The sequence below is a fragment of the Glarea lozoyensis genome (genome assembly GCF_000409485.1).
Source record: "Glarea lozoyensis ATCC 20868 chromosome Unknown GLAREA12, whole genome shotgun sequence".
Taxonomy (NCBI): domain Eukaryota; kingdom Fungi; phylum Ascomycota; class Leotiomycetes; order Helotiales; family Helotiaceae; genus Glarea; species Glarea lozoyensis.
Window position 1 is genome coordinate 236598 of NW_007360986.1, and position 25630 is coordinate 262227.

The window sequence follows — 25630 nt, forward strand, 5'->3', positions numbered from 1 at the left end:
ACTTTTCCTCCGGCAAGCACCTTCTCAAGTGGTACGGCGGTCGACAATAGCACTTCCCTATCTTTTTCATTTTTCGATTAGTTGTTCGAATTTATTCTCGCCAGTATCTGACAACTTTTACTTTTTCTCCGAAAAGAGGAACTTCCCTTCAACCTCAACGGCCTCTAAGAGTTTCTTGGTGTATGGGTGGTATTTCAAGGCTTGATGGTTGATGGTTTAGTAGTTTCTACCCGGTTTCTTGCCTTAATAATTCTTTTCTCGCATAGATCCGTGTGAAACTCATCGGAGTTGATCTGCTCCTCCCCTCATCCATCATTGAATTAATCGACGAGTGATTGACACCGCTAACACAGATCCCTAATCTCATGGCCTCTTCGGCTTCATCCTAGTGGCTTCCGACTCTAATGTAAGAATGCGGATGAGGACTCGTTCCGCGATGTTGAGAGTTGCCGTGATGGATTGTTCATCCCAACACCCAATTTTGTCGATGATATCCTTCGAAGCAGCCAGACTAAACACTTCGATATAGGCAAGCTTGCCTCTCCCCCTTATTTAACTCTCACACCCTCACATCTGCTTGACATCTCCCGGTCTCATCCACGAACCATCCTAACCACTTTCCGAGTCTCGGCAAGTCTCTTCTCGCCCGCACCCTTCAAACTTTCGAATAGACGCCATTCGGGCAATCCTATCTGGAGATTCCAATATCACTCAGCTACATTTCGTGAAATCGGGGAACATCCCGATGAACTATCTCCCGTCGGGAAGGCTGCAATACTATCATAAAGATAGGCTCGATAAATAGACACCAAGTTTTCGGGTCCTCGTACGTTCACTTCGGATAAATGTTGCAGGCTACGTTCTCTGTAGAAACCTTCCGTGAACTCGTAATGAAGATAACGCGATCTCGCCATCGCACGAAGGCGATGGTTTGGGTTCTTGTGGTTGTTAATTTGACGAGTAGTGCCTCCAGTTCCTCGGGCTGCTCCAACGTATCGAGCTGCAACAAGGTCATCGACAAGGACCAGAGGACGATGAGATCGATATCGATTTATCGTCCTAAATTCCGGGATCTTCTAGACAAAATATACATAATTTGTCGATTGCGTTGGAACATCGCTTTTAAACGACACGTACCTCATCGGGTAAGAATGTACTCGATCTATTCATTCGTCCGCCGCGTGTCGAAGACCACAAGTTCTTGCTGGATTCAGAGACCATGGTTTCCTTGGTGTTGTGATGAGTTTTGGTTAAAATCACAGTTGCGGAAATAGAAGAAAGTGAAAAGAAGGCGAACTACGAGGGTTTCACTTTTGGTTGCTCTAGTTGATGTCGTGGTAGACTCTACGAATGGCAGTCGCGTGGACTGTCCCCATGACTTACGAATAGAGTCGAAACTTATCGTACTTACTTACTAAAAATCAGGGACAAAACATAAACGTTCCTTTGAATGAATTGATGAAATATAATATTGGGTCCAACTGATCGAATAAACATACATTTTCGTACTTGTGTCCAGCATGACAATATCAGTCCATCACGTGAAAGTTTGCCTACGAAAAGGATGGACCATACTGGCTGCCAATTATCATCTCTTTTCAAGACTCAACAGAGACCTAGTATTGCGCAAAACGCCTTCAAACTCCACAGACACCCTAAACAAATCTACCTCTATCCTCAACCTCAAACGCCAACCCCCAAACCCCTCACAACATCGCCCGTCCCTCCGTAGCCCTATGAATCTCCCCACCCTTCTCCCTAAAATACTCTTCAATCTTCTCTTTCGCAACCCCAACAACAGCCGCATCCTCCACGGTGGCCGGGACTTGCACTTCCTTCTCAAACTCACCATGCACCGCGTTTTCCACCAGTTCCCTCAGCACTCTACGCAATGTCTTTCCTGAACGCGTTTTGGGGATCATGCCTTTTCCCTGGATCATGCCGCCGAGGGAGGCAATGGCGCCTATTTGCGTGCGTACGAGCTTCTGGACTTCGGCGAAGAGAGTTGGGGAGGGAATGGCGGAGATGGGGTGGGAGGGCGTGGAGAGGGTTATGAATGCGAAGGGGAGGTGGCCTTTGAGGGAGTCGGGGATGCCGACGACGCAGCATTCGGCTATTTGGGGGTGGGAGGAGATTGCTTGTTCGATTGAACCTGGGGTTGTTAGGAGTTGAAAAGCAGTGTGAGAGGGACCTTACCAGTGCTGAATCTATGGGCAGCTACATTAATGATATCGTCGGATCTGGACATAACGTGAATATACCCGTCTGTATCGATCATTCCCGCATCGCCTGTGTCAATCCACTTCCCATCAAATCGTTTCAGATATCCTTTATAAAACCTTTCTTCGTCTTCCCAGAGAGTTCGGAATCCTGTTGGTGCCAATGGCATACCCATAACGATGTTACCCATATTCCCTTTCTCGACTTCTTTGCCGGAGTCATCCACGACTCGGACGTCAAAGCCAGGCATGGCTTTTCCGGCACTACCAGGTTTTATGGCCAAACTTTCAACTCCTCGCTCTGTCGTGTAGCGGTCTTTTCCAGCGTGAGGTACAAGTGCTATTCCAGATATTGGGGAACCAGATTCTGAGGACCACCAGTTATCAATGACTTTCGCACCTTGCTTGCCATATTTCTCTAGTAAGTCTTGATACATGGTAACAATACTCGGTTCAGATCGTTCGCCCGCCAAAAACAGCGCTTGCAAAGACCTTAGCCCACCCCGCTCACCTCTTTCCTTGAACAATTTGTTCTCTGGATCATCCCGACGGATAGCACGTAGCGCAGTCGGCGCTGTGAAAAGTGTGTTGACTTTGTATTCTTCCAGAATACGCCAGAATGTACCAGCATCTGGTGTTCCAACTGGTTTTCCTTCGAATAGAACTGTCGCGGCTCCCGCAAGTAGAGGTGCGTATAAAATATAGGAATGGCCAACTACCCATCCAATATCCGAAGCGCAGAACATGACATCGCCAGGTCCGTGTATACCGAATAGATAGCTAATCGATAAATGCAGACCAACTGCATGACCACCTGCTTCTCGAAGCACTCCCTTGGGTAACCCGGTGGTGCCGGAAGTGTAAATTATATATACCCCATCACTTGATTTCACCGGGACACACTCGACTTTCAAGCCTCTAGCACGTCCACTATGTACCAGACGCTGCCAGTTTCTATATCCATTTGGTTTATCCACATTATCCCACCGAAGCTCGTCTCTTTGCCAGATGATCGTTTTGCTTGGTTTGTGTGATGATATGCCAATTGCTTCTGTGATGAATGGTTTGTATGAGGTAGGAGGTTTTGCGCCATCGATACCGCATGAGGCAGTGAGTATTGCTACTGGTTTTGAGGCTTCGATGCGTTGTGCTAGGGATGCTGGAGCAAAGCCACCGAAGACTACAGCGTGTATTGCGCCGAGGCGTGAGACTGCTAGAATTCCGATCAATGCGGCGGGTATCATGGGCACTACAGACCTACGTTAGTTATATATATCCTTATTTTCGTACGTCCAGTTCCTGAATGCATCATTGAAATATGTACTTACTATAAACTAACACAACATCCCCCTTCTTCACCCCCTCATCCCTCAGAACCCCCGCAAAAACCTCAACCTCATCTAGTAATTGTTTATACGTATACTTCTGCTTCGTTTTCGTCACCGGACTATCCCATATAATAGCTGTCTGGTCTCCATTCCCCGCCAACACATGTCTATCCACGCAATTGAAGCATGTCGAGATCTCTCCGCCCTGAAACCATTCCCAGTGGTCGTGCTTGACACCGGACCTGAGGGATTTCTTGACTCGTGTAAGGGTCTTGGTAGGCTTCTTGTGCCAGGAGAGGTGGGAGGCTTGCTCTGCCCAGAAGGATTCGGGGTCGGTGAGGGAGTGGTCTTGGACTTCGTCTTGGGGATGGGTTGACATGGTGGTGTATTTGGTGATTGGTGAGGGAGTATGGGATCTAGTGTGTAATTGAAGGTGATATGGCTCTGTGTAAGTGAAAGACTCAGGAGATGTGACCCGGGGAAAGGGTGAGAGAGCGTAATATATATGTCCTGTGTAACTTGCAGGAAGAAAGGTACAACAACGGTAAGGAAATGTCTGGTAACGGTAACAGCAGAATTACCTGAAAGATTTATTTCGACGCTCCAAGCTATATATACCAGGGGAGCTTGAGCTCTGACACCCTAAGTAGTGTGAATGCCATGCTGCTTGACGCAGTTGCGATTGTAAGGAATCCAATGATGTTGCTCAATTTCCCCGCATTTTCATCCCCAGAACACCAAGCTCGGTTACCCCTAAGCTCCGCCGTTGACCCGATCTCCGGAGTCGCTTCCCCTATTTAATACCCGAATACTTTATATATCGCTTTGTGAAGAAGAAAAGAGTGATGTTTGTAAAAAGAAACGAGGATCAGTAAAGAAACGTTCCGTATTTTCATATTTTCTTGTTTCAGAAAAATGTCGGATTCAGGTGCAAGTGTTCTAGACAATTGAAAATCATCAGTCTCCATGCCATGAGGAACTTCTTGGAAAGGTACAGTGAAAAAAATTGGATTGTAATGATTGGCGACTAGAACATAAGTTTCAAGACTGAATCATTAATGGGCCTTACTTACCAATTACTCAAACATTTGTTTTCAACCTCATTAGCTTTCAATGTGCACGGGAAAACGTTAGATTTAGTCAAACAATTAATGAAATTTCGTATAACGCGTAAATTGCTTGATTGACTCTCGCGTTCCAATTACAACATGTCGCCTCCGACTTGGACTCACTTCTTTGTAAATGTCTGCTCGATAGTAACCTCAAAGGCTTACAGCAGTACAATCGTTGAACTGGCCAAATACGTTCACTCATTGGTTTATTATATACAGATCCATAAGAAATCTGTGGGTTGAGCTTATCCTCATCCAGATTGCTCGCTTAATGTAGCACAGTTTTTTCGGCCCCTCAGATCCAAAAAAGAAATGGTTGCACTCACAACCCGCGAGCATAATGAATGCAAACGTAGTCGCAGCTGTCAAGAAACCCCGCAGGTTGGCCTATGAGAATTCTAACGGGTTGAATCTGCTAAGTTACAAGTAATTGTAGAATTAACCACACGGCCATCTATCCTACGGTAAGTTGATGTACACCGAGGCAAAAGCCAAAAAATGGAGATGTTATCCTCTAAAGTGAAGATACATTTTAGTGAAGAAAGTTTGAACAGAGGGGGATTCGAACCCCCGCAGATTTCTCTAGTAGAATACGAGCAGACTAAGTCTGCCAAACTGTGCAAGCACGCTTGAGTCTACCGCCTTAACCGCTCGGCCATCTGTCCTCGATTTGTTGAAGAATTTTTGTTAATTTACAATATCAAGGAAACACCGCAAAAGTGGGGTGGAACGGCCAAGTTTTGGCGGCAGACTTAAGCGAGCCAACCCCTTTTGCAGGGTCACAATGTCCAAGATGCAGTAAATAGTGATTGAATGCCATGCAATGGTTTATTTGTGTTCGTAGAAAAGCGCTTGGTGGAAAATGTTGCTGTTTGGGATTTGGTAAAGATAGGACAATGACTGAGCTGTCTAGTTGAATGAAGCCCACGTGACAGGTATGGCACTCTTGCCCACATTCGTGTAGATCTTTTTATTTTATTTTTAGAGAACAATTCTTGCCCATTTTATGTAAGGGAACAGTTTATAACGGATTTTAAACTTTGTAGTTGGAACTTATTTGGTAATCATTAATCCCCTAGAATCAGCGAAACGTGACGTCTTTAATCGGTTTAGCTTCATTTACTCGACATCTCGTGTCGCACGTTGTACTTGCAAACTACCTAGGTATTCTTCGTTTCCTGCTCCAATTGAAACATCGTTGTCTGATCTAGAATACTTTCAATTACAACTTCTTCATCGCGATCGTTGCAACCAACCATCATGTCGCGTCAGTCAGATTCCACGGTGGCATTCGATGTTCGAATTTCGAACATCCGGATGGGCCTCATGCAAGCCACGGCCCTCCGCGAGTGACAGTATGCCTGATTAGCTGACGCATGGTTTGAGGCTGTAAGATTTTGGAAAATACCAATGAGACTCACTCTACACCTGAGGCTGTTCATGACCATACGGCCAATGACAATCGTTCGATTTCCTGACATCAAAGATGCGAGCCTCCTACATATACTACCAAATCTCTCGTCCTCTCGAAGTATTATGATTGTCTTTTAACAGTCTGGCATACATTTACCATAATTCGCAGCATCATCGACAACGCGCTAGGCAAGATGAACAACAAGAGAAATAGAGAAGCTGCAAATGCACCTTCGGAGGAGGAATGGAATGCTCACAGAGATTTGTTCAGAGAGTATTATGCCAGAGAATCATTTTTAAATCAAAGCAGACCGTTGGGAAAGAAAATCAAAAACATCTCAAACTTGCTTGAATATATGGAGAAGGAGCACAACTTCATCGCCACGTAAGTCCGGGTCGTCCATAGGGGCTCCGTTGAATTGCTAATAATCTCAGTAAGAACCAGTATGAGAGAAGATTCAAGCATTGGGGTTTTAGGAAAAACCTGGTGAATGATGAGATGAAAATAGTTCTTTCCAAACGGAACTTTCGACATCAACACAACAAAGACAGCCATATCGCCCTGAATGGTAGTATTTTGTCGAACGAAAGGTTGATCAAGGCAGAAAGCAGATTCACCTTATCCGAAATCAAAAAAATCAAATCTTCATGTGCGTCCAATGATTGACAGCCTGTCAATGAGTCTTAACTAAGGACTGGCAGATTTTAGACGACCAACACCTGAAGGAGTCTCAATTTACACGCCCCCTCCAATTGCTGGGAAGCACATCCCCATCATGACTGACATCATCAACCTTCCGGGCTTCAAAGTGATGGATATGTTCTGTTCTGGTACGACAGTAATGACTATTGCTTCCCAGGTGCCTGCTGATAAGGTGTTTTAGAATCGTTTTCTCTAGCGGCACACCTCCTAAAATCTGCCAACGGTCAATCATTGGCTCCCTGGACCCATGATCCTCGATATGTTGATGCACCATCAGACTTCGTTACATCATCGTCTCTCATTGACAATAGTGACTCCATAAATTCATTGTTTTCTGATGATTGGGCACCTTGGGACGAGTCGGCAAGCAACGCCCTCACCAGTATTTCAACGCAAGTTCCAATTCCGTATACTGGTAAGATGTCGCTCAATATGATCATGGGCTTGACTGAACACTCCGTCGGTTGCAATAATCTTGACCATGACCTTGCTTGCCGGATAATCGAACCTTACATGTTATCAAGGCACTCGGGAGAAGTTGAGAAATGGCTTGGGACGCTCCTCGGACCTTCGGACACAGAATCCTTCAATCATCTTGTTGGATTTGCTGTCTACTTTTGTTCTAATGGCATGCTTAAGTATGACTCAAGCGGACTCAAACAACGACTTGGCGAATGGATCATTAATGAAGCTTTAAGTTCCCAGCGGAACCCTTTTTCAGCAAAGGCGCTTTCAATGCAAGCTTGCCTAGATGATTTGCTTCAAGGCCCATGGTGCACCGAAAATACCTTACAATCTCTCGTTGATGTCTACGAATTGCGTTCTATGAGCAGCAGACGTCAGCGACAAATAATGTTGACAGCGGTCAGACTTGGCGCTGTCAGGGTCGTTGAGTCCTTTTTGGATAATGGCATGGATCCAAATTTTCCCATATCAGACGGACATACGCCCTGCACATTTCTTAGTGCTGCTACAAACATACAGATTGTTAAGATGCTTCTGAAAGCCGGGGCAGATGTCAATGCGCAATATGGCGTTCTTTCAAGCACTACCGCTGTACGTGAAGCAGTCGGCAGAGGAAACCTTGAGTTAGCACAAATTCTCCTTGATGAAGGGGCCTGTTTTGATCCTAACTTGAGAGCGAGGGACATAACAAGAGTGGGGCGCGAAATGTCGTTCCTTTTTCTTGCTGTAGAAAGAAACAACGTTGGAATGGTCAGATTTCTACTTCGGCGTGGGGCAATCCTCACTAACCATGAAATCGGTTGTGTCATTTCTGACGGTAGATGCTCAATGGACATTATGGAGTATTGTTATTCTGCGGACTTTAATCCATCAGAGCTACAATACGCCGCACGGAATGGTTTAACAGAGATTGTGTCTGCCATAACCGAGACTGCTACCGGAAAACTAGCTTTGCAGACAGGCATTTGCAGATGGGCTCCACTTAGAGATGCTGCTAAGGCGGGCCACGTTGATATCGTCCAGCTCTTGATTGCGGCAGGTGCGGATGTCAATGCTAGCTTCTCGCTGTCTGAGATAGCTGACAAGGACGTGTTGAACCACGTGTGGAAAAGTCGTATAGGCGCTCCGCCTGCGGTTGCGGGGTTTTCTTGCTTTCCTTCCACAGCCCTAGCTGCCGCTATCGAGGGTGACCATATCGAGATCGTTCGAATTTTACTTTCAAAATCTGTCCTCATTAACGCACCCGTTATTTCGGAGTATGGGACAAATGCGCTAGAAATAGCCACTCGTCTGGGTAGCAGCGAGATCTGCCTCCTGCTCAGGGACAATGGAGCATGCTCTTGCCCAGCAAGATTGAGTCGAAGCCATTATATCTTCGAGATTGCCCTTGCACTTATAAGAGGCGATAGTAAAAAGGTGAAGAGATTGCTCTTTGAAGGAGTTGATCTTCCACATATCCTCGACTTCTTTCCCGACTTGGAGAACGAAGTTTACTTTGGCTACCGAGAACATGGTAATAACGCACGAATGTCTTGCCTTGCCAGATCCGTACTCCGTATATTCTTAGAGCTTTCAGGGGAGAACATCAATCAAAGAGGTCCAGTTTGCAATCATTCTGCCCTAGAAATCGCGCTGGCATATAATCAGGTCGAATTAGCGAAGCAATTAATATCTCAAGGCTGCGAAGTCAACATGAGGCACTGCGATTATAATTCACCAACAGCTCTTCAAATCGCTGTTATCAAAGGACAATTTGACATGGCTCAATTGTTGCTGAATCGTGGCGCAAACATTAATACTGGTGACGGTTCTGAGTTTGGCACGGCTCTTCTACTAGCTGTGAAGGGGGACCAATGGAGTAGAGAAGAGCATGAAACTACTGCTCTAATTCGGCTTTTGCTGGCTAGAGGAGCGAACGTGAACGCCCGTAACTGCTATATTACAGTCTTGGAAAGTGCTATCTGTGAAGGGAAAAGCTTGGAAGTAATTCAGCTTCTGGTCGAAAAGGGGACAGACATCAATACACCTGCTGCAGGGGGTGTGTTTGGAACAGCCCTTCAGTGGGCAACGTCCCGCCAACATCCCAATCTAGCAGTCATCAACTATCTGTTGAAGAATGGAGCAGACGTAAATGCCACGTCCACTGATTTGCCTTGGTGTACAGCAATACAAGGTGCAGCATTTAGAGGATACCTTAACATAACCCATCTTCTTCTTGAACATGGTGCAGATCCTAACGCTGCGGCCTCAGCAAACTTTGGACGTACAGCTCTTGAAGGTGCTGCTGAAAATGGTCGACTTGACATGGTCCAACTTCTGTTGAACGCCGGTGCGCAGCCTTCGAAAAGTGCTGTAAAACTCGCTGAGATAGGAAATTTTTGGGTCATTGCAGATATGATTAAGAAAGAAATGACGGCAAAGGCAAATGAAGGAGTATAGTGACATTCAGAACCAGAGTGGAATTCGGATAGTGATTCGGGTAGTGATTCAGACAGTGATTCAGACAGTGATTCCGATGAGAAATCGGACTGAGAATACTATCCGGCCAACCCTCCGAACCCGGAACATTTTCAAGGGCGTAATGCATCTGATTCAACATCTATGCAGCTGGAATCCAAAATTAGTTTTCATTTATGGGGGGCAAACCCTCAGAGTCGCTGCAAAAGCGCCGAAGCGGAAAAGAAACAAGTTCTAGCAAGCATAGTAGTAAGACTGCGTGACGAATCTCCAAGCCTCAAGCGTCCAACAAGAATGAATATCTGACTCGAGTGTTCGAACTTCGATCTGAAAGTCTCTTTCATTAGTTCAAATATCGAGAGAACCTGGAATGGTTCTCTTGCCATTTTAGTTGGGATATGGTATTCAGTTGATTTGACTTATGGTGATTTGTTTAGTTGGCGAACGCTCGCCGGGCAGATTCTTGGTGGAGTGTAGTTATGTGAAATAGACAATTGGTTTACAGAACATTATTAAAATCATGGTGTTCAGCTTTCTTCATTTCTCGCCTTCTTCTCTTTAATTTCTATATTCCTGTCGCAGTTACTATAAAAAGCTCGTCCCGATTTACACTGGTAAAAAGCATCTCTACTTTAGAAACAGTATATCGTTGACAGTACCACAAATATAACAAAGGTTTACATTGTTAACATATTTGCCTTATTCTCTATTTTCAAGCCTTCCCCAACTCAAGTATAAATTAGTAAAGCCGCTTAGTTACTAAATCACCGAAGCTTTTAACCTCAGCCTCTTTGGGATCCTCCTGCCTAAGGATATCTAAAGCTCACAAAAGAAGACATAGAATATAAGATATCGTGTCAGCTCAAGAAGGCTTCCTCCACCAAAACTCCTCTGAGTTGCGCAGGTCATTTGTGACATATTAGTGTGAACGCTTCCGGCTCAAGATTTCGAATACGATGTAGATTGTCTCGATATTCTTATATTACTAGAGATGGGTTTTATTGGGTTTAAGAGTGACGGAGTCTAGGATGCGAAATGGAGTATAGTTTGACAGAGAGGTGAGGAGGTTGGAGGTTAGTGGTTGTTTTATCAATGTACTAGTAAAAGTTATTCAGACAATCTTAGCTGTGTATAGATTTAATAAATTGTTATTGATGATTGATGATTGAGCCCAGACATAGTTAATCAAACTCAAATCGGTAGACAACTGAATAGGTATATTCCTCCCAACACCAAACTCCTAACACCAACACAAAGCCAAAACCAACTCCATACTCCTGAAATCACCACCTCCATCACCAACCCCCCCTAATAATCTGCACCCTCTCCACCTCCTCACACCCCCACTCACTCTTCTTAACCCACAACTCATCCCTATGCCCCTCAACCTCAACCCACTTCCCACTCCACCCGCGCTCCATCCACCCCCTCTTCTCCCTCGCATCCTCCCACTCCTCACAAACCCAACACCAGTTCCGACCTATCCTCTCATACTCCTCCTGTTCCGCCTTCCCGCAATCCTCTCTCGTGATCCGATCCACCTCTCGCCACGCCCTGTCATTCAAAACCCGCCCTAGCAACCCGCCCATCACGCCTTCCATTCTGTCATGCCCCATTACTACGGCGTCTAACCACCGTTCAACCCTTGCTCGGGAGCGCTTCTCGTCTTTGACCGTCCAGAGCGGACGTTCGGGGTCGTAGATGATTTTCAAACCGTCGGGATCCGTAGGGTCGTAAGGGTGCGCGCATACGTCCCAGGAAGGTAGTTTCGCGGCTCGAGCGCGCGCGAGGGCTATGGGGTTGATTGTTGAGGTTGAGGAGGTGGATTCTGCTTTATGGTTTGTAGTTATGGCGTTAGGCGGTGATGTTGGGGATGGTAGGATCCCGGTTTCTGGTACGGTTGTAGTTGTCATATGTTGAGTTGTCGTTGTTGTAATATCTGGTTCGGACGGGGGTGTGGTTGTGATCTCTGTCCAAGGTAAAGGTGTGACATCTTGAGTGCTCGCGGTTGGGCTTTCTGGTTCGATTGCAGACGTAGCCCATTGAGCAATCGCAGGGATAATGTCCGGCTTCTCGGTTTCATATCCTCTAAGGACATCGAATTTGTCTATCATAAAATCGTCAGCACTTGTTGTCTCTTCTATATCACGTAATTCCAAATCTCAGCCGTTCTTCTAAATGTGATGCTCAGACGACTCTCAGCTGCCCAGGATCCGAAGGAGCACACAGCACCGAGAGGCAATAAGCGGCATCGAAAAGAACAAAGTAAAGAGAGTGTGAAGACTTACTTGAAATCGGGATTATGATCTCGTTATCCATTGTTTTTCGCAGTCCTTAAATATAGCTTCTTCTTCCAAATAATGATGAGCGCCCAACACTCGTCCAGTAAATCGCAAAAGGGTATCCAAAAGCAGTAAAGCAGATGCGCCAATAATCAAGCGACAATACGAAATGACGAGTATGTATCCGTGAATTAATCAAGCGAGTAAAGAAAATATATGTTTCTGAATGGCGGTTAAAAGATTAAGAGAATGAATAAAATTATCCAAAAAATGTGTGCTTTTAAAAAGAAAATCATTTCAGGTCCGTCATAAATTGTGACGATAGGATCCAAGACTTGCGGAAGACTTTGCTGAAACGGTGCGGTTTAGACTCGTACCAATGGGAAAAAATGACATCTGCGATGACTAGAACGGAAAGGGAGCACATGACCTCAAACTTCTAGAAGTAGAGAGAAACATGAGGATGCGCAAGTTTTGAGTAGTAATTGCAAGGGAGGGGGAATGCAGGATAATACATTCATGGACATATTGATAATAATGAACTGAATAACAAAAACGCGCTGCGCTTCAGCAAATGTTAAAAGATATCCAGACAGGCAAAGCACACTAAGGGTACAAAATGACATCAGTAAACAGAAGAAAGCTAACAAAAAATATAAGACATGTAAATTTAACAATTATAAAATCAGGATAACCTATAAGATGGTTGTAGTACCTATAAGAGGTTAATAGAAATATGATAATGATAAACTGAATAGAAACAAACTCGCTGCGCTAGGGGGAATAACAAAAGATACCTAAAACGAGCAAAGTATAACAGGGACAACTAAGAGAAACGAGCAGAGGGAAACATGACCATGCAAATATAGCTAGGAAGATAATATAGCAACGCGACACTCCACAATTTTCGAATAATGATAGTTGTGCAAGAAGATAAACGGAGTATGCGAATAACAGACTAAATGGCAATATAAACGCTGTAGTGCGGAATAATGAAAGATACACAACAATCCATGAATTCGAGTAATAGCTGTCGTGAGTGCAGAAGTGCAAAATAGCAATTGATGAAAATAGGCTCGCCGCACCCAAGAGCATATTTGCAGACGCAGAAAAGAGACACTCACATACCACTGTACCACACAAACAAAAAAGTCCACTCCAATCCAATAATTCACACTCAAAAAAATCGTGGTTCTTGTTGAAAATATCCACCCACCCAAAATACGCTGTCCCCTAAACCCCAAACTCCAATGCATGCCACAAACACATCACACACACTTAACCTTCCTTCCCGCCCACAGTCTATTCCCATGGCAAAGAGAACGTCCCAACCCACTCCTCAACCTCACTCCTCAACTGCACAATCTCGCGCTCATGTTCGCCCTCCCCAAGGTACTCCAGGAACGCCTTCACACTCGCTGGATTCTTGCGTCCCTTCGATTCCGCAGATTCTCGCGCGGTTTTGGAGAGACGTTGCGTGATGGTGACGGCGCGGTTTACGACGTCTGCGACACGGACGAAATCTTCGGGTTGGAAACCGCGGGTGGTCATGGCTGGAGTGCCCATTCGAAGACCACCGGGTTTCAAGGCGGATTTGTCGCCTGGGACGGTGTTCTTGTTGCTTGCGACTCCGACGAGCTCGAGGACGCGCTCGACTCTGGCGCCATCTACGCCTTGGGGTTTAAGGTCGACGAGAACCAGGTGGTTATCGGTACCTCCAGATACGATTGTATAGCCAAGACCACCAGATTCCTTTGAGTCTCCCAGTCGTTTCGCAAAGGATTTGGCATTGGCTAGAACGGCTTCTTGGTATGCTCTAAACTCAGTGCTCTGAGCTTGCTTTAGTGCAACGGCAAGAGCTGTGATTGTATGATTATGTGGTCCACCTTGATGTCCCGGGAACACCGACGCATTAATAGGATTCTCCAAATCCCAAATCTCTTCCTTCTTCGTCTTTGGGTCAACTCTTCTAACACCCCTTCGGAAGAAAATCATAGCACCTCTTGGCCCTCGCAATGATTTATGTGTGGTAGTAGTAACGACATCTGCGAAATCGAATGGTGAAGGAATGACTTTGGCGGCGACCAAGCCAGAAATATGTGCCATATCTGCCAACAAGTATGCCCCAACTTTATCCGCAACCTGGCGGAACTTGCTGTAGTCGATTAGTCTGCTGTACGCAGAGGTCCCTGCGATAATAAGCTTCGGTCTGTATAACATTGCCATTTCCTCCAGCTTGACATAATCAATCAATCCAGTCGATTCGTCCAGTCGGTACGGTAGAGTCTCGAAGTACTTTGAAATCGCCGAGATCTTCTTGGTAGGAGTTTGGTATCCATGTGAAAGATGTCCACCATGTGGTAAGTCCAACCCCATTATTCGATCGTGTGTATTAAGGAGAGCAGAATATGCGTAAAGGTTCGCGGGCGATCCGGACAAAGCTATTATCGTCAGTATCGGTCAAGGTGGTAGATGAACGAACGTACGCTGTACATTAACCCCCCAATCCGTATCCTTCAATCCAAAAGTCTGCAGAGCTCTAGACTGACACAACCTCTCTGATTGATCAATAAACTCATTTCCGCCATAATATCTCGCTCCTGGATATCCTTCCGAGTATTTATCTGCGAAGTTGATCAGTCCCGCCACTCTTCCCCAGCTCTACATTCTCAGCTTACTTTGCATAACACTCCCTAAAGCATCTAGAACTCCTTGCGATGTGAAGTTTTCGGAGGGGATAAGATTAATGAAGTGCTTTTGTCTATGTTTTTCCTGCGATATAGGTCAGCCGCATGTCCATACCAAATAGCCTAGCTACTCACCTTTTGAAGAATATCATAAACAGCTGGATCTGCATGCTCCAAATCCGCAGATAAAAGCTATAACACGTATATTAGCCATCTACCCATATCTGCCACAAGATTTCCCTACATGTCTCTGCGATTCCGCCGTCATGGACGACGCCGACCGCCTCGAACAACATATCGGCGCAATCCTCCTCGCACCACCTCTCAAAGCAAGCCTCGAAGCTCCCTTTAACATCGACATCGCAATCTAATTCAATCAGCTTCGGATGCCGAGTAAATTGATGCGATTGACCTGACCGTTCTGTGCTGCGATATTTACTGACGTCGGCCGAATCGAGTACATAGAGTCATCTTCTCCAGGTCTTGGAATTTCCCCGCCACAAGAATTATCGGCGCTCTATCCCGATAACCGGTTCACCTACCAAATATTTATGAATCAATATCGGCTTTCAGGCCCTATTCTGATAATCATTAGTAAAGCTGTGTGAACTTAAATACTATAGTTATACTACTCTGAATTCATATTACTATATAAAAGCTATATATAGTGCTGTTATTCAATATAAAGTTCACCGGCCTGAAGATATGCAAACAGCGGGGTAGTATTAAGTCTATGATCGACCTAGGATTGTACTAACGAATTGTTATTTGGTTAAATGATCGCGTGCGATGAAAACGTGTTCTACAGAATATATTATGGGCTTCTGATAATCACTTCAGAGCAAAGTATTCTTTTGGCGTACTTGAAGTTCTGGGGCGAGAATGACCAAAGGACGTCTTAGCAATTTCATAAACAGCATTTCATCACCACCTGCACCAAGTCCAATCACCATTTATACACATTGCTTCATTTCATTTGGAGATCATGATACCATTGACCGTGAAATAATGCAAGAAAAGACCAGTAAAAGCAACCGGCCTAAATTTAAGACCTTGCCAAACACGCCGTATGCTACCAACACAAAAGCTTGCCCTTTACTTCTCGGTCTCCTCTTCCTCTCCAAACTGTGCCTTGTGCTTTGCCTCTGCTCTCTCCAACTTTCTCTCACGGGCGGCCTTGGTCTTGATACGCTTAGCATCCATAGCCTCCTTCTCGTTCCTCTCGCGTGCCTTCTCAGCCTTGGCCCTGTGGATCTAAGTCGAAATCAGTATCTATAATATTTACCATCCAATTTGAAAACATACGTGCTCGACTAATGCTCGCTTGTGCTTGAAGGTGTTACCCTTGGAGAGGTGGTAGAGTTCGTGGTAAAGGTGTTTATCGATTTTGCCACTCGCACGGTACTTGACTAGGAGACGGCGGAGGACACGAAGACGGCGCATCCAAACGACCTGGCTACAAAGAGAGTCAGCACCAGTCCCTAAATCCGACATCTCCTCCTCTTTCAAATGCATACCTTGGCATACGGGCGTCCGCTGTACCCTTCCTCTTACCGAAACCACGGTGTCTACCAATTCGTCGTGCGGCTGTGAGTTCGCGAGCGCGGGATCGGGAGTGCATGGTGACTGGCTTGCGGATGATGAGGCCATCAGCGACGAGCTTTCGGATGGTTTGGCGGGAGTTGGCATTTGAGATTTCGCTGGTCTCATTAGGATCGAGCCAAATCTTGCGCTTTCCGCAGCCTACAACAGAGGCTGCAAGCCGCTTCTGGGTGGTGAGGTTGACCCTACAAGAAGGATGATTAGCATTCTGGGTTGATTTGTTTTCTTGCCCTCCAGATCTTCGGGTTGCGAGACGTGAGAAAATCCATGACGCTATCCGCCACTCAAGAACGGAATCGAACAAGCGATTGAATTCGACGGCAAGATCAAAATGGGTATCGGTGGAAATATATGCTTACATCTTGACGGATTCCGCTGGTCGTGATGGGTTTTTTGTCGTGAGTTGTCGATGCCGTGGGATTGAATTCGTGTATCGATTGAGGAGAGGTTGTTAGCGTCTGAAATGTCAGCACGGACCATCTTAGCCAGAATTTTGAATTCGACATTGTGGGAGGACTTGAATCAGAGCGTCGGCTAGAAGCCAATCGGGATGAACACGGAGCGTAACATCCGAGGTCCGACTCCATTATGGAATCGACATACAAGCAATTCACAATGGTATTTAAGTACGGAGGCTTATTTTTAACATAGACATTTCTCAATGATCAATTACATATCCAGACTCAGCCATATAGAATCTTTGTGTTATAGTATCAGGCCTACCCGTGCTCAGTTCTATAAAAAGAGCAAGACAGACATGTGTAGAAGAATCAAAATGAAGAAATGTCCCTCTCACATAAATTTCCTATGCACAATATCGACTCTTCATTTTACATAAACTTTTGTCTCCTAGACTAACCGCTCCCCATTTTTGATCCGCCGAAGAAACCACCAAATGCACATCATGATCATATCGTCATTCAGTCATCAAATACACCCTCTCCCAAATCCACCTTCCCGATGCTCTGGATCTCTTTCTCATCATCAATCTCATCATTGGACAATCCTAGTCCACCCTGTCCACCCTCTGCCTCTCTTCTCTCTCTCGCCGTATTTCCAAGTCTTAAGGCCACCCTCTTAAAGTAATCTTGCATACTCCTCTTCTGAGCTGCCGGCAATTCTTGCGTGGATATGTACTTGTCAAAGACCTTGCTCTCCTCGTCGACGACATTGAATAGCGCCATGAACGCGGCTTCTGCGGCCAGCTTAATGGGGATAACCATATCTCGGACACTAGCAAATATTGGAAGCGCGAGCATAGGAAGGTGTGGTCTGACAAGATCCATGTGGTGACGGCAAGCAGTACGAACGACCACAAGTGCAAGACGACGTGTGTCAACAGAAGCACCGGGTTGAATAAGCTTAGCGAGCGCTTCAAAAAGTGGTTTGATTGTTTCGAAATCTACGCTTCGTCCGTCAGAGAGAAGGTATTTACCAGCGGCCAAGACACAGTTGTCAGAGATGAAGTTCTAAAAAAGAATTATTAGCATTCGTAAGAAAACACTCGTGTAATTTCAACGTACATTTTTACTCAACATGCCCTGACAGATGACTTTTGGCAAATCATCTGCAAAGGCACTATCCGTCAGAGACGTTGGCGACTCATGCAAGACAGCATTGAGGGCAAGCACAGATGATTGACTGAAATGCGTCGTCATGACCCGGTTCTTGATAAGTCCTGCAGCGTTCTCGGCGGGGACATTCTTGATTAAAGCACCAAGAAGTTTTGCATAGGTGATAGACATTGCCACATCGTTCTCTTCTGAATCTGTGTCAATCAATCCTAATACTGCGCTCCTCGAAGCTTCACCCATGTTAGCCCCTGCCTTGCTGATGACTTCATACAAAGCTTTCAACATTGCATTGCGGACCCCAGTATCAGATGTCCTTGAACCGGTGACTAGCTCAGCAATCAGAGGGTCAATTCTTGGAGTCAACGTAATCAATGTACCCAAAGCTTTTGCTGCGCGACTTCTTAAGACCTCGCTTGAAGTGTCCGCTAAGGATTTGGCAAAAGTGCGTTGAAGTTGCGGAAGGAAAGGCTTCAAGAAAGTTGGTATTTTCTCAAGTAGGTTGTTCAGCGTGAGTAGGATGGCGGCCTTGACTTCAACAGATCTTTCGGAAACAACACGGATAAGGGGTCCCGTAATCTGTGTAACAAAAGGCTTGAGAGAGTCGCCACTGGTACGATCAACGATATCAGATATTGCGAGAGCTGCCTGGGTTCTCTGTTCGGCGGTACCATTCATAAGACCCTGAAGAAATATTGGCAAAATGGCATTGATACCCTTTGGTAGTCCAAAGCCAGGCAGGTTCGCGCCAGCCACACCAACATGCTGGAGCGTTTGGCGTGTCGAGTAAACCAAAGACTCCATCTCCTCCTTCTTCAGACGTTTTGTAAACTCGGTAAGCGCCGTCCAGGCAGCCTTGACAACTTCAGGGTCCCTGTCATCGAACGACATTAGGAGAGCTCTGATAATTTCTTGGTTGTAACGAGAATAATCGACTGTCGAAACAGCGAAGAACTTTGCAAGGTGGTAGTCCACGGCAGCTCGTCTACGATGGTCGTCATGTTTAACCAAAGCGAGAAGAACGCTCATGGCAGTGTTCAGACCATCGAATTCATCTATAGAAAGCACAACGGTATCAAACGATGAATCGAGATCAGCCCGTAACTCGTCGTCTTTGCAAGATATGATGTTGTCCATGAGTGAATTGAGGATATTAGGTAATCTTCGTGTAATAGAAGAGCCTGCGACAGTAGAAAGTGAAGCCAATGCCTTGGCGTTGAAGGATGAAATAGGCGAGGCGGTAAGAGTCGGTATAAGGTTAGGTAGAATGATGTTGGATCTTGTAGTTTCGGTAAGCAAAGTGAGTAGAGCTGACAGTGCATTGTCTGCTTGGTCTTCTGTTCTGAGAAGATTGAGAAGATAGGGTAGCACCTGGTCAACTGCCCGTTTCCCAAGAATTTGTTGAAGAGAATCGAAGGCTTCCGCAGCTGCCTCCCGCACGTCTTCGTCAGAGTCGATAAGAGCCACACGGACAACCGAGATCAAAGTCTTTTCGTGATCTTCCAAAGCATCGGGCGATGCTGAAGAAATGAGTTCTTTCAGTGCTATACAGATACCTTGCTTGGCATCTGTGTCCGTAGAAGTTTGTAACCCTTCTTCAAGTGTTGGTAGTAAGGTCGACAAAACACCATCACCAGCTTTTCGGATGAGTTCACCGAGTGCGTTACCAGCAATAACCTTTTGTTCCATGTTTGAGCTACCCAGCCGCCTGATAATAAGTTGGGTAAGAGTTGGAATAAGCTCTTTGAGAGTCTTAGGACTAGCAACCAATGCCTTCCAAACATTGACGGCCGCGGTGCGAACGAGACCAGAGGTATCGCATCGGCAAATGTACAACGAGGAGAGCACCTTATTCCGCTTCTCTTCTCCAAGAACTTCCAGTAGTGATGCGCCAGCCTCTTGTGCACCCTCCTCGACCTCATCTTGCTCAGTGTTGGCAGAGATACCGGTAAGATTGAACAACAAATCACCAACCAACTCGACCGAACTTAGACGAATTCTATAACTATCATCCGCCAAACCGCGTTCAAGTTCTGGCAGCAGAAGATCAATAGCTTTTGTCGCAAAGTTCTTGACAAGGAGGCGACCTGCCCTGAGGGATGTGTCACGGATGGACTCAACATCGTCAGCCAGACCAGACAAAATTGGTGGAATAATCTTGCTAAGGTAATTGGCGAAACTGTTACCAAAGCAAACGGGCAAGAAGATGAACAATGACATGAATCCCTCGCGGACTGCGGCCTTGTTCGATGCCACATTCTGTAAGATTGTTGGAAGTGTCTCCTCGAGGCGTACCGTGCCCAGGCCAGCAAGAACTTCGCTGAGCGCTTGGGCTGAACCAAGTCTGTCTCCAGCACCAGTATCTGACTTCAACGTCTGCATCAATCCCGGAATAAGATCTGGGAGAGCGTCTTCTCCCAATTTCTCGATAAGAGACCCAAGAGCTTTCGACGCTGTCGCACGGGTTGTTGGAACCGGGTCCACAACTGCAATTTTGAGGCCAGCAACCAAGATGGGTAAATGTGAAACCAAATCTTTTCGCTCCGTCAAGTGTGCAAGACTACCGATGACCTGAGCAGACTTACGCTTCGTTGCGGATCGATCTCCCAGTCCTCGCTCTAGAATACGAGCAACAAGGGCGAGTGAAGGCGCGTCAAGATAATGAACGAACTGAACCTTGATAAGCGAGTCCAGCGCATTGTCGGTGTACTTTGTAGGGTCACTCAATGCTTTGAGAAGCACGTCCACGAGACTCTTGATTTCGGGGTTGCTAATGACTTCACCGAAACGCTTCAAGCTTCGATTTGCTGCTAAGCGGACCTCTTTATGACTGTCGTTCAAGACACCAGTAAGAGGAGGAATGATTTCAGGCAAGCTTTGCGCCAGTTGTTGAGGGTCGAGGTACGCCATAGCACCGAGCAAATCGCATGCACCCTTTTTGCTCCTCCATTGCTGGTCATCTAATCCGTCGAGCAGGGTCGGTAGGATCTTCTTGACTCCATAAGAACTCAGCCGCGCAAAGCATGCCTTTGCAGCTGCAAGACAGCCTTCTCGTACATCGGCGCTGGCATCACCAAAACTTGAAAGTAGTTGAGGCACAATCTGAATAACATATGGTTCAAATATTCGCCCAAGAATGGTCGCGAGAAGTTCATAGGCAAGCAAAGCTCCTTCGCGATGATTCACGTCCTTTTTATTCTCTTGAGCTCCATTCAAAGTAGTCATAATGCGGAATTCCCTCAATGCATATATACCCTTGCCGTTGACTATTCCAGCAAGTCCATAGGCAGCACCACGACGAGCTGCGTATTTCTTCGAATTGAGCAACTTGTCCATGACTTGAGATATGTATTCCCGGGTGTTGTCGCTTGAAGCCCGCACAAGTGGTGGCAAGCACTCGGCAACAGCGTATTGTACAGACTCTGAAGGTGTGCTGAGTGTTTCCAGCAACCGGTTGACGACCTTCGGTACACGGGGATCACCAGCATCCAGATGTCGCGCTAGGGCACCGTACATGATGATAACGGCCTCGTTCACACGGTCACCAAATTCTGAACCCTTATCAGGTGCTTCAAGAGTGTTCTCAAAGGTCTGCATCAAGTCCTCAACCTTATCTCTACCGTGCATCGCGATAATCGTGGTAGCGGCCTCGACCATTTCTTCCCTGACATTCGGATCTCGATCTCCCAGTGGACCTTTATCAATAAGGAATCGTAAAAAGGAATCCAGGAACCTGTCCTCAAAGACGGATCCAAGTTCTTTGAAGGCAATGGCAATACCATTTCTGGCTTCCCATGGATCAGAAATATCCGTCTTTTTGGGCATACCATACTCATCAAGTTGAGGTACTCGTGGTTTTGCAAGCTCCTGATAGGAAGTCTCTAGTTGCTCAATGACGGCCTCAAGCGTCGCTGGATAAGTCTTAACAGCTTCCGCAATAGATTTAGCAGCTGCTCTCCGAAGTTGCTTGTCTTTGCTATAAAGGTAAGACAACATCTTGAATGGCGTCTCATCGGTAATCTTGAAACCACTTTCTTCCCAAATCTCTCGACCAAGTTCCACGTTCTCTTCCACATCATCATGGCAAGCCAGCCACATCTCTTCCGAGAACTCAAGCTCGCTCATATCAATTTCGGCACTAATACACTGGAGAACTGACGTCCTAACAGAGACTTGGGGAACTATTGAGCCACGAGCAAGGATAGCAATCTCAGGATCGCTTATGTTCGGGGCAATACATCTACTGAGATCGGAAAGACAATCCTTAATTATTTTGTAATGTTGGTTATATTTTTGCATTGCAAAAATCAGTGCCGACAGGATTTCTTGACGTGGCACATACTCATCCGAAGCCGCGTCGGTGTGAAATGTAAGGAATTCCAATGCAAGAACAATCTGAGCCTCAGCATCGTCCGAATCGCCAAAACCTGCGTTTTCTAGCACAAGGAAAACGAGTGGAAGAATGTACGTTAAAGAAACCGTATCAAAAGGCCGCTGTTCTCCAGAAAATCGGAGCCGATATAGAACTCTAGTAATGAGGGGCCCGAGTGGCTCTTGAAGCAGCTGCTCATCCAAGTGTGGAACCTCAAGCGCTCTCAAGGTAGCAATGCCTATAAATGGTCGTAATACACCAATGCGGGCAGCTAGTGTTTCCGAGCAAGAGGTATATGCATCAGGCGCAGCATTTCCAGTAATTAAACCAGCACCAGCGTTTATGACGTCCACAAGGGCTTTCACGGCCGGACCAATCCACAAGCGAGCTTCCGTTGGTGGTCCCGTGGCGAGACTGTGGATGATACCAATACCACGTAGGAGTCGAGCTTCAACAAATCGGAGGTTAAGTCTGATCTCTTGCTCTTTCTTGAGCTGGGCTTTAACTTTAGCCGATTCTTCGGGCGTTAGTTTCTTTTGTTGGCCTTTCTTCTGTGCAAGTTGGGCTCTCAATTCTTCTTCCCACTTAATCGTATCGTAATCTTTGGTGTTTTTGTTTGGGACATAACTTTGTGACTTTGAGGCAAGCACGTCAACAAACGCTGTTCCTTCCTCCGTTCGGAATATCGCAGCTTCAGTTGGAGTAACTCCTGCCAGTTGCGAGGAGTCTAGATCTTTCTGGATCAAGTCAACGAGACGAGGCGTCACTACATCGGGGGCAACAAAGGCAAGCTCGGCGGCGGCATTGTAAGCCGCCTTTTTCACAGATTCCGAACGTTGAGATGAAGCCTAGTCACAATGTTAGCTCTTCAGTCATACAATTAAGGGCCTCCACTAACATTCTCGGTAAAGCTTGTGCATTCAAGTATCTGTTGCATCAGAGCGTCTCCAAAGTCGCGTGCTAAGGCACCGGGGTCTACCTCTACTCTAAGACACAAATCTATCCAGCTCATTTGGGGCAGCAACTCTTGACGGGATAAGATCAGCAGGGCAACCATTTGCTCTTGTCGAATTAACTTGTCTACAGAGCCACCCAGGCGGGTAGCATCTGCCGGCGGCAAGCATATCGATTTAACGACTAGTCGCAGATTTTGGGATTCTGTTTTTGCCGCTGCCGATGCGCTGTCTTTATCTTCCTGCTCAACAGATCGTTGCCAATGCCAAAGGCCAGCAATAATGATCTTCGATATCTCTGCTGGAGCTTGAAGATATATCTCCGAAAGAGATAGAGAAGCATCCTTTCGAACAGCAGGAGGTACAGTAGATGAGCAAATACTAAATATGACTGCTTGAGACCATGCTATAGCACTTGCGGAGTTTGGCTCCATTGATGAGCACTCTGAAGTTAGAGAGGAAAGCGCTCTAATGAACCACTTGTAATCATCATCGTTCGAAAGTTTCCCATAGATGCGGTGGTTAAACAGGAAGGAAGGTTTCGGTTCCATTGCCAACGCTTGACGAGCAATTTGCGATTTTTTTAATGCTGTCTCAACCTTGGGGCTAGAGGTAGCACCCAGCTTTGATCGCGATATCGCTGTAAAGACATAAGCAGCTGTTACGAGACCGGACTGAGCGGCCGAAATAGGATTGTTGACTGTCTCCTGTAAAATGTCGAGCAAAGGCGGGGTGATAGCCTCCGCGAGACCCGTAAGCTTCGACTGCAAGACTCCTTGGTCTTTGATGCTCCAAAATAATTCGCCTAGCCTGACTACCCATAGCTTCTTGACTGGCACTTTCTTGTCCGAAATGCCCTTCACGAAAGCATCGACTGCTGGCTTTGGCATTTCTAGCCCATTGAATAAGCCCCACTGGAGGTAATGGAGAAATGTAAGGGTCTGGGCATTAAGTGCGGCTTCGTTGGCTTCCTTTGCAGAGCAAGCAGCAATCGCTGGGGTAACTAAAGAAGCAGTCTCTTGTGAAACAGGAAGCGCAGAGAGCATATCAGCATGACTAGACCTCTGATCTGCAGATGGTAACTTCCCAGACTTCAAAGGGGTTAAAATCTCCCCAGCAATTTTAGTCACAATCTCTGTATCGTTACATTTAAGAACGATTTCCTTGAACGTTGAAAGAGCCCCTTGTCGAATGGCGGCATTCGTGGACTTGATATTAGACAGGATAGGTTTCAGCAATCTGGTCTGAAGGATATCTGAAAGATCTATCGACTCAGGTAGCGAGTGGAAGAAAGGTTCGATGAGTCCATTAAGCACAATCTCAGGCGATCTGAGAAGCGCTTTCTCAAGAGGAGGAATGACCTCTTTCTCGATATCCTCTTTTGTAGTAAACTCTTCGAAAAAATCTTTGAGCCCGTTTGCCACGTGTGGAGGAACTGTAGTCCGCGATCCTACTACTTCTCTGGTGTAAAAAGAATATATTTCCGACTTGTGGGCGGAGAGGACATCTTTGGCTTCTGGAATTCTGCTGCATACTCCGGCAACTACACCTAACATGACACAAGTTCTAGTTGAAGGCTGAGCGGCTTTCGCAGTGAGTCTTCGCACAACATCTTCAATCGTACTTTGCCTTGTCTTCTCGTTGGAGAAAACTTTCCTCAACCCACGTCGAGTAACCACCAAAGCGGAATTCTTGACATTAGAGCGCGCCGACTCGCCCAAACATAGGTCCAGGGCCAAGGCATTGCTCACAACCGTATCGAGACCCCATCTATCCCAGCGCTTCGTGCTCGATATCTCTTGAAGAAGTATACTGCATAACTCGACTAGAACAAAAGCATCAACCGGGGGGATCTTGATCTTCGTTGTCTCGGTGTGAAGAAGTTTAACAAAATCTTCCAGTAATTCTGGCGCCGCTCCTGAGCGGAATATGCATCTTACACAACGTTGGACCGCTCTTCTCGAATTTCGATCGTGGTAGTAGGAATAGGTGCGGAAGAAAAGTCGTAGGAGGGAAGGGAAGTGCTTCTCATTTATTTCTAGGACGCGCATATTAGTAAGACTTTCTTGTTCAACAAAGATCCTCCGCTCATAACTAATGCTCACCATTCCCTGACAGTCTCTCCTCCAAGATATGCAGATGTTCCAGGCGCGCTGTCGTAGAAGAAGAATTGAGGGCGGCCTTGGTGACTGCAAAATCCAGGTCCACTCCAGCGGATCCGTTGACTTCCACCTCAGTCATAGTTCGATATGAAGAGACTTCTCATCACAGTCAAATTTCGATTTCGTGGAAATTGTGGCGCCGAGAGGTGTTCTGCTCTTTTTTCGTGAGTCGACGGTGGGCTTCGAACTGGAGGGAAAAGCTCGGTGAATTGGATCATCACTCGCCGACAACAAACAAAACTATTTCGCCGCTTCAAGATTCACAACTTTCCACGCGAATTAATTAAATTACTGGGTTTTCGAT

At 46.1% G+C, this 25630-nt stretch overlaps 6 protein-coding genes across 6 annotated transcripts; 1 reads left to right on the plus strand and 5 right to left on the minus strand.

The window, feature by feature from the left end:
- Positions 1 to 1706: 1706 nt before the first annotated feature.
- Positions 1707 to 3926, minus strand: GLAREA_10553 (Acetyl-CoA synthetase-like protein; the record flags this gene model as incomplete). Its single annotated transcript, XM_008079654.1, has 3 exons — positions 1707 to 2152; positions 2197 to 3468; positions 3548 to 3926. The coding sequence occupies 3 exons, from the start codon at positions 3924 to 3926 to the stop codon at positions 1707 to 1709; spliced, it is 2097 nt and encodes a 698-aa protein (XP_008077845.1).
- A 2340-nt stretch (positions 3927 to 6266) lies between these two features.
- On the plus strand, positions 6267 to 9679 carry GLAREA_10554 (Ankyrin repeat-containing protein; the record flags this gene model as incomplete). Its single annotated transcript, XM_008079655.1, has 4 exons — positions 6267 to 6457; positions 6508 to 6722; positions 6775 to 6903; positions 6957 to 9679. The coding sequence occupies 4 exons, from the start codon at positions 6267 to 6269 to the stop codon at positions 9677 to 9679; spliced, it is 3258 nt and encodes a 1085-aa protein (XP_008077846.1).
- Positions 9680 to 10992: 1313 nt separating this feature from the next.
- Positions 10993 to 12016, minus strand: GLAREA_10555 (uncharacterized protein; the record flags this gene model as incomplete). The annotated part of the gene is made up of 2 exons (XM_008079656.1): positions 10993 to 11804; positions 11986 to 12016. The coding sequence occupies 2 exons, from the start codon at positions 12014 to 12016 to the stop codon at positions 10993 to 10995; spliced, it is 843 nt and encodes a 280-aa protein (XP_008077847.1).
- Positions 12017 to 13281: 1265 nt separating this feature from the next.
- Positions 13282 to 15129, minus strand: GLAREA_10556 (PLP-dependent transferase; the record flags this gene model as incomplete). Its single annotated transcript, XM_008079657.1, has 6 exons — positions 13282 to 14420; positions 14466 to 14603; positions 14658 to 14751; positions 14802 to 14858; positions 14939 to 15033; positions 15084 to 15129. 6 exons carry the CDS (start codon positions 15127 to 15129, stop codon positions 13282 to 13284), a joined length of 1569 nt encoding a protein of 522 aa, XP_008077848.1.
- Positions 15130 to 15761: 632 nt separating this feature from the next.
- GLAREA_10557 (Ribosomal protein L19 (L19e)) lies at positions 15762 to 16774 on the minus strand (the record flags this gene model as incomplete). Its single annotated transcript, XM_008079658.1, has 4 exons — positions 15762 to 15920; positions 15972 to 16122; positions 16184 to 16453; positions 16746 to 16774. 4 exons carry the CDS (start codon positions 16772 to 16774, stop codon positions 15762 to 15764), a joined length of 609 nt encoding a protein of 202 aa, XP_008077849.1.
- A 414-nt stretch (positions 16775 to 17188) lies between these two features.
- On the minus strand, positions 17189 to 25405 carry GLAREA_10558 (ARM repeat-containing protein; the record flags this gene model as incomplete). The annotated part of the gene is made up of 4 exons (XM_008079659.1): positions 17189 to 17737; positions 17792 to 23059; positions 23110 to 25202; positions 25270 to 25405. The coding sequence occupies 4 exons, from the start codon at positions 25403 to 25405 to the stop codon at positions 17189 to 17191; spliced, it is 8046 nt and encodes a 2681-aa protein (XP_008077850.1).
- Between the last annotated feature and the right edge of the window lie 225 nt (positions 25406 to 25630).